The sequence below is a fragment of the Gastrolobium bilobum genome, unplaced genomic scaffold (genome assembly GCF_033153095.1).
Source record: "Gastrolobium bilobum isolate Gb01-03AN ecotype WA unplaced genomic scaffold, APGP_CSIRO_Gbil_v1 utg30134, whole genome shotgun sequence".
In the NCBI taxonomy this organism is placed as follows: Eukaryota; Viridiplantae; Streptophyta; class Magnoliopsida; order Fabales; family Fabaceae; genus Gastrolobium; species Gastrolobium bilobum.
In genome coordinates, this window is record NW_026895706.1 from 1 (window position 1) to 8,988 (window position 8,988).

The window sequence follows — 8,988 nt, forward strand, 5'->3', positions numbered from 1 at the left end:
GGGTGTGTGCACAGTGTTGGCAGTATTAGTAAATAGGTTGAAAAGTGTATACCTGGGGTCTTTAACCTCTCATTTATAAGGGTTACCTCTTGGGCTTGTGTAGATCTTCCAGTTGTAGTAGGATTTAACTTCCTTTCTGTTGGGATAGGACTCTGTCTTAGCTGCCTTACTGTTTTATATTGTTAGGATAATTGGAGAATTATCCTTTAAGGGATCCTTGGGTAGGTGGTTAGAATATAGAAATATTCCATAACAGTTGCCCCCCCAACCCGGCAGTTCGGAAGCTCGGACTGCTGGGGTGCCTAAGTTTGATTGATAAGTCGACCCTACCGAGGTACTATTACTTCCTGCCTTGGGTCTGGTGTGACTACCTCTTCTGGTTTTAGCTTTTTATATTGGCTTCTTTTCTCTTGAAGTCTCTGAGTGGTGAGTTTGTTGACTTTGAGCTTCGGCTTCTCTTGCCGAGGTTTGGTAGTTTTGACTAGGCTTATAGTCAGTCTTTTATTAGGATGGCTTTTCATGCCTCCTTAATAATTAACCCGACTTTGCACTTCCTGGCGTTAAGTGTCGTGGTCCCGGATTTGGCTCGGTTTTGCATACCGAGGTCTCTATTAGCATAGACTTCACCTTTTGCAAAGGTGTATTGTACTTTAGGGAGCATGAATTTTCTTACTACGACTTTCCCCTTTTGGATTTGACTTGTTGCCAATGTTAATTTTGGGAAGGTCTTTTGTGCCTTCTTGAACCATTAATCCGGCTTCGAATATCATGACTTCTCTTGTTTTTGATGGACTTGGCTTCTTTTGCCATAGTCTTGGATTCTTGAAGGAGGAGTTCGCCTCCTCCATTTTAAGCCCGAATACGTATACCGAGGCTTTTATTTTGAGCCCCGCTTCATTTGCGATGGCTTTCTTTAAATTGACTCGGCTTTTGCCTTGTCTACACTTTTGAAGGCAGTATCGTTGCCTTCTGATTTTAGCCCGGCTTAAAGTACCGTGGCTTTACTGTTGGACTAGACTTTTTGCCAGTTTTGTTTGAGCCCGGCTTCGCATACCGTGGCTTTCTACTTTGAGCCACGCTTCATTAGCGGTGGAATTTTTATCTGAACCCGGCTTCTTACGCCGTGGTTTTCTTATTTTGAACCCCGCTTCATTTACGGTGGATCTTTAATTTGAGGCTGGCCTGTTGGGTCGCCGCCTCGATTTTTCTTTTATCTCAAATTGGGATGTGATCTTTTTCCAGAATCACGATCTCTCCAAATTCGTCTTCTCGGATTGGGGTGTGATCTTTTTACTATAATCACATCTCTCTGATTCTGTCTTCATTTTTATCTCAGATTGGGGTGTGATCCTTTTATTAGGATCACATCTCTCATTTTCTGTCTCCGTTTTGATCTCAGAGCCTGAAGATAACGCTAGGGCTGAGTTGAAGCTTAAGGTCGAGGTCAAGCTTTAATCTTGAAGCCCTTTACTGGGCTGAGTTGGAGCTCAAGACTGAGGCCGAGCTTATGAACATGAAGCCCTTCACTGGGCTGAGTTGGAACTCAAGGCTGAAGCTGAGCTTTAATCTTAAAGCCCTTATTTTGGACTGAGCTCAAGGCCGTGGCCGAGCTATTAAACTTGAAGCCTTTCGTTGGGCTGAGCTTAAGGTCGAGGCCGAGATAATAAATTTGAAGCCCTTCATTGGGCTGAGTTGGAGCTCAAGGCCGAGGCCGAGCTATTAAAGTTGAAACCCTTCACTGGGCTGAGCTCGAGGCTGATGCCGAGCTTTTAAACTTGAAGCCCTTTGTTGGGCTGAGCTCAAGGCCGAGGCCGAGCTATTAAATTTGAAGCCCTCATTGGGCTGAGTTGGAGCTCAAGGTTGAGGCCGAGCTATTAAAGTTGAAGCCTTTCACTAGGCTGAGCTCGAGGCTGATGCCGAGCTTTTAAACTTGAAGCCCTTTGTTGGGATGAGCTTACGGTCGAGGCCGAGTTAATAAATTTGAAGCCCTTCATTGGGCTGAGTTGGAGCTCAAGGCTGAGGCCGAGCTATTAAAGTTGAAACCCTTCACTAGGCTGAGCTCGAGGCTGATGCCGAGCTTTTAAACTTGAAGCCCTTTTTTGGGATGAGCTCAAGGCCGAGGCCGAGCTATTAAATTTGAAGCCTTCATTGGGCTGAGTTGGAGCTCAAGGCTGAGGCTGAGCTATTAAATTTGAAGCCCTTCATTGGGCTGAGTTGGAGCTCAAGGCTGAGGCCGAGCTATTAAAGTTGAAGCCCTTCACTGGGCCGAGCTCGAGGCTGATGTCGAGCTATTAAATTTGAAGCCTTCATTGGGCTGAGTTGGAGCTCAAGGCTGAGGCCGAGCTATTAAAGTTGAAGCCCTTCACTGGGCTGAGCTCAAGGCCGAGGCCGAGCTATTAAATTTGAAGCCTTCATTGGGCTGAGTTGGAGCTCAAGGCTGAAGCCAAGCTATTAAATTTGAAGCCCTTCATTGGGCTGAGTTGGAGCTCAAGGACGAGGCCAAGCTATTAAAGTTGAAGCCCTTCACTGGGCTGAGCTCGAGCTCAAGGCTGAGGCCGAGCTATTAAACTTGAAGCCCTTCGTTGGGCTGAGCTCAAGGCCGAGGCCGAGCTATTAAATTTGAAGCCTTTCATTGAGCTGAGTTGGAGCTCAATGCCGAGGCCGAGCTTTTAAACTTGAAGCCCTTTTTTTAGGCTGAGCTCAAGGCTGTGGCCGAGCTATTAAACTTGAAGCCCTTCGTTGGGCTGAGCTTACGGCCGAGGCCAAGCTAATAAATTTGAAGCCCTTCATTGGGCTGAGTTGGAGCTCAAGGCCGAGGCCGAGCTATTAAATTTGAAGCATTCATTGGGCTGAGTTGGAGCTCAAGGCTGAGGCCGAACTATTAAACTTGAAGCCCTTCGTTGGGCTGAGCTCAAGGCCGAGGCCGAGCTATTAAATTTGAAGCCCTTCATTGGGTTGAGTTGGAGCTCAAGGCTGAGGTCGAGTTATTAAATTTGAAGCCCTTCATTGGGCTGAGTTGGAGCTCAAGGCCGAGGCCGAGCTATTAAAGTTGAAGCCCTTCACTGGGCTGAGCTCGAGCTCAAGGCTGAGCCGAGCTATTAAACTTGAAGCCCTTCGTTGGGCTGAACTCAAGGCCGAGACCGAGCTATTAAACTTGAAGCCCTTCGTTGGGCTGAGTTGGAGCTCAAGGCCGAGACCGAGCTTTTAAACTTGAAGCCCTTTTTTTGGGCTGAGCTCAAGTTCGTGGCCGAGCTATTAAACTTGAAGCCCTTCGTTGGGCTGAGCTTACGGCCGAGGCCGAGCTAATAAATTTGAAGCCCTTCATTGGGCTGAGTTGGAGCTTTTTCCTTATGATTTAATGACCTCCGGGTCTTCACTTGCTCCATCAAGAATTGCGACGACGAGAATCTTTGTCAAATCGTCATCTGCTTGGATCTTGAGCTCCATTCTAGAGTCTCTCGGAGGATCAAAAGCCTTTTTTGCGGTAGGATTTGTCTCCTTATATGTATGTGGTTTTAGCAATTTCAGGGCGCGCGAGGTCGCCTGCAATCTATGGCTTCGTGCTATGCCGCGCGTGTTCACCATGTATGGGAGTCGAAATTTTCCGTTTCCCACAGACGGCGCCAATGTTCGATCCTAGAAAGACCGTATTGCTATACCGCTGTATGGTATGCGCTCAGAGATACTGTATAAACTGATGTATACTTGGCTTATAGCCGATGTCTCAATCACTGCGCACAAGCAATAGGCTTATAGCCAAGACGTGGGTGTGTGCACAGTGTTGGCAGTATTAGTAAATAGGTTAAAAGTGTATACCTGGGGTCTTTAACCTCTTATTTATAAGGGTTACCTCTTGGGCTTGTGTAGATCTTCCAGTTGTAGTAGGATTTAACTTCCTTTCTGTTGGGATAGGGACTCTATCCTTAGCTGCCTTACTGTTTTATATTGTTAGAATAATTGAAGAATTATCCTTTAAGGGATCCTTGGGTAGGTGGTTAGAATATGGAAATATTCCATAACACCTCCTTTGCGGCGCTTTCATCCCTTCTTTTTGGGCATTTTTCTAATGGAAGGATCATTTGGTAGCAGCCCTCTTCATTTTCTTTCTTATTTTTTTTTTCATTATTTCAATAGATCTAAAAATTTGATTCTAAGTTTCTCATTTTTATTTTATGATATTAATGAATGAATGTTATATAAATGAATTTCAGTTTATATTTTTATAAAATGCGTTGTCGTGGATATTTTTTAATGTGTGTGGACGAGGTATGTTTTAACTTGCTGCAAGTTAACAATAACTTGGACCTAACAAGAAAGCACACGGCACCAAGTTGGAAGTGAAAACGATTCAAATGAAAAATAAAAATAAAATAAAAATGTTAAGGCATTGCGAAACCTTAGTCGTTAAGTTTTTAAAAAGGGAGATACAATCATTGGGTTTCCAACCATCCTCGCTTTACGCCTTGAAATCCGTTGCTACAGTGAAATGGCAAGATTTTTAATAAAATTCTATGAAATAAAATTTTTTTTAAAAATAAATTATAAGAGTACTCATCTTGTATTTTTTTTTTTTGGTAGATACTTATCTTGTAATTTATAATGTATCATAAATTTGATTTATTAAGAAATTAAAGATAAATATTTTGTAATTATTAATTTTATAAAAAAAAATTTACTATAATATGTAGGCTTTCAGCCTCAGTGCTGCTTAAGGCAGATAAGATTTATTTTAGGAAACAAAGAGAAAGTTGGTTCAGTTACTTTGTTTTTAAAGGGAATATTATCTTATTTTCCAAATAATGAATTTTATATTAAATATTATAATTTGAGCAATAAAAGTTAAATATTTATAAAACTTACACGGTAAACAATAAAAATGACAACTTACTATAAAAGTGTTTATTATTTTTAAGTTTTTATATAAGAAAAATTATACTCTTATACATAAGACTTCTCTCTCATTTTATACTCACATATAAAGACGTGCTTCTCTTTTTTTTTCTTTTTTTAAAAATTAGTGAATCCCACTTAATTTATCTCACAACATGAGATAACTTCTCTCATACAACATGAGAGAAGTAAAACCCTTTATATAATACAATAAGTAAGGTTATAAGAACATTTTTTTTTTACAAATTTATAATTTATACTATGTCTGACCAATAATACTATATTCAAGAATGTATTACCGGTTAGACATAACGTAGTTTATAAATATAATTTTTCCTTAATTAAATTAATAAATATTTTCCGATTCAACTTCCTTATTAAATATGATATTTTTATAAGTGTAGTAGGAAGTCCTAAAACTAAGTGTGAGATGGTCAAACCAAATAGTACAATGTCAGAGGTACCACCATCCTTTTTCAAAAGAAAAGAAAGTTGTAGTATGTTGCCAAATGCAAATGGATATTTATGTCCAAAATAATAGCTAATTACTAAAGTTGATACTGAGAATTGCGTTTGTAGCAACTAGTGCGTTTGGTTTTTCAAAAGCTAAGGTTCCCAACAAACAATCTTCTAATAATTGGAAGCGCTAAATGAAAACGTCTAAGGTAAAAAATCCAAAGTTCTTTGTTTCAAACTCGGTCTGTGATTCTGTTCCACTATTTGGTCCTTTGAATACTTTTTTAATTTTATCAAGTAACTTGAACTTTTAAGATACTTGATTTATGATAATATATAATTTCTAAAATATTTACATGTTTATTAAGTGCAACAATCCCATTGAGCGCTTTCTCCAAAACAAAAAAACAAAAAAAACTCCCTAGACTTTATGAGAAAAATATCTTTTAAAAGTAAATCTAAGTGTGAATAAATATTGGTACTCATTACAAGGTTAAGATTTTAATAACAGACGATTTTAAAAAGAAAATTAAACACCATTGAATTATATGGCTGGGGAAACCTATAAATTTTTGTAACAATACTTTATCACTTAATTTAATTTAGATTACTTAACAAATTTGTTTGTTGTGAATTCCCCACTCCCCAACCCACCCCACTAATAATTTCTGCTACCCACTATTTTGTTTTGTTTTTTTTGTTTTTTTTGTTTTTTTTTTACTATACTAACCAAAATTTGTATCTTTGTCCATGTACCACTAAACTAATCATTATTCAAACAAGAACTATCATGTAGGGCAATGTTTCTGTCAACTTTATATTCTTTCAACAACAATCCCTTTAAGTCCTTTTCTTTTTTCATTTCTTAATCACCACTCTTTCCTTAATTTCATTCTCTCCCACAAACTCAGCTAGTTGTCACTAGGTACATATATGCACCCCGTGCTATATAAACCCTCGTACCCTCCTTGTACTCTTTCCATGCCAAAACACTGCTTTTGCTACAAATTCAATTCAATTCAATTACAATTACCCTTTTCTCAATATCTCCTTCCCTTTATCCTCTCTCACACAAACAAAACTTGCTACATAGAGGTTTTGAATCAACCAAAAAATACCATATTTTTTCTTTGCTAGGGACAATATGAAGAATAGAGCTTCTGGATTTTTGAAGCATGTTATAGAGGGTTTGAGCTCAATGGCAAAGTCAAAAACTTTGGCTATCAAGTCCAAAACAAACGCCATCAAGGCCCGGTTGATTATATTCTCACTTGTGATGAACAAGAGGTATGTGATGAGCTCAATTTCTCACAAGTTCCAATCTGTTATTGGAAATCATCATCATTCTCACCCCAATGAAGAATGCTTATTGGGACAAGGCAGGGAAAATAACAAGTCCATCAAGGTGTTCAATGACAACAATGCACAATCCTCTGAGGCTGTGATCAATCCTAGTGAGACCCAAGTAGTGTTGGAGGACAAAGATGATAAGGGTGGCTATGAAAGTTACTACAATTATGGAGAACATGATGATGATTGTGTTGGTGATGGCAATTACTCGGATCTTACACACACAATGTTTGACTCGGAGGATTTGGATCTTGGAGGCTCTGTGATTGACTTGGTGAAGAATTCAAAGGAAGAGGCAGGGCAAGAGTTCAAAGTGGAAGATGATATTGACCTTATTGCTGACCTTTTTATTAAGAAATTCCGCAGGCAAATTTTATTGCAGAAGCAAGAATCTTTGAAGAGGTACAATGACATGTTGCTGAGGGAAGATGCTTGAAACTCATATTCACCATCAATATTTGTTGGCTTAAGTTCAAAAAAGCTCAAATTTCATCTCCCTTTGTTATGGTTTTAGAGAATATGGGAGAGTCACAAGCAGAGCTTATAGTTTGCTGAGAATTCTGGTTCTTCATTGGTAGAAGACAAGAACAACTCATAAATCAGAAGTTTTTTTTTTCAATTCATTTTAATGATGGAAAACCGTTGGTGTCCATAGTGTTCTTCCACTTTGTGTCTTTAAGTGGCTCTGTGTGAAAAGAAGAAAGAAAAGTGTAAGATGCCATAGATGTTGGGGTTGTGTACAGTACATGTATTGGTAATTTTGTGAATCTGCAATGCATCCAATGTAGCTGAAAGAGACCATTACAAATTTACATCCACTTTTGTTGGCTAATTAAGCTGGATATTCATAAATAATAATACATGATTTTTAAACTTTTTTTTTTTATAAATTGAATGAGTGTATGTTGATTCTCAATCTAAATATGATTAAAATATACATTTGTCAATACACGTAACATTCATTTCTAATTTGGCCTCGATATAAAAAAAAAATTAATTAGTTTTTGTATGTACAGTATTTTCAATTTGATCCCCAAGCCATTTTCCGTTGTTATAATACTATATGTTGAAAATCATAACAAAATGAAGTTTTGAAACCAAATTGAAAATCAACATTGTGTGTTTGGTCTCTATGTATTATAATTATTTTTAATTTATTCCTTATACTTTATGGGTTCGTCGGATCCGGATATCTTTTTTGTGCTGCAATTCATTTAATTACGTATTTCAGGGAGTACATAATTATAATATTAAAGTTTTTTCTTTTCTTTTTCATGTCAACAAAAAAAAAAATAACTTTAATATTATAACTATGTACTCTCATGAATACAGAGTTAAAAATGAGATCACCACAAAAATCTCATTCCTTCGACATAATATTTATATTTCTTATACTTTATTGTTAGATTTTTTCTAGAGAATTATGTGTGATGCCGGCAGCAACTTCAAGGAAGCAAAATGAGGGAGTCGAAATTGTTGAAGTCTTCAAGTTAACAATATTAGGCAGCAACTATTTTTTGGTTGGAAGCTATTAGGCGTTGCAGAAGCATATTAGGCGCAACATTATTTGGCTAAAAGTTATTAGGTGTAGCAATTGTTCTGCACATAGAAGCGAGGCGGCAACACATTTATGTGTTAGAGGTTCAACCCATAAAGAGGCAGTGTTGCAGCATGGTTGAAGCATCCCTTCAAAGCATTCTGAGAGTAAGAGGGAGTTGCTCGGAGAGAAATAGTTTCACCATATAGGTGAGAGAGAAATTCTCCAAGTGAGAGATAAAAATTGTTATAAACCATCCTTAGTGGGTGGGGTGATTGTGTGTAAACCTTCAGTCTTGTACTAAAGAGATCACCATTGTAATCCTACTTTCATAGTGGAAGTTTTCTTGAACATAGTGGTCCCGTGATTTTTACTCCTCACATTGAGGAGGATTTTCCACGTTAAAATTGTTATGTGTTATCTGTGTGTTTTTCTTAGATTTCTATAATTTCCCATCTTACAGATTTACTTCGCTTCCGCAAATAGAAGTTGTTTCTAACCCAACAGTGGTATCAAAACTCTTATATCAAGGGTTGTGCTGTACGAGATTTGAGATGGAGGGTGTCGCAACACATGATGGTGATATGTTCAAACTCACCATAGAGAACTACTCATATTAGAAACCCATGATGAAGGATCATCTTTATTGCAAAGATTTAAATGAGCCTATTCTGCATACAGACAAGACAGAAGGGAAGAGCAATAAAGAGTGGGATCTCCTAAAGCAGAAAGCGGTCGCTATGATCCGCAAGTAC

At 38.2% G+C, this 8,988-nt stretch overlaps 1 protein-coding gene across 1 annotated transcript; it reads left to right on the forward strand.

Moving 5' to 3' along the window:
* Nucleotides 1–6,490: 6,490 nt before the first annotated feature.
* LOC133292241 (uncharacterized) lies at nt 6,491–7,132 on the forward strand. The gene has a single exon (XM_061490636.1). The coding sequence runs from the start codon at nt 6,491–6,493 to the stop codon at nt 7,130–7,132; it is 642 nt and encodes a 213-aa protein (XP_061346620.1).
* The last annotated feature ends 1,856 nt before the right edge of the window (nt 7,133–8,988 follow it).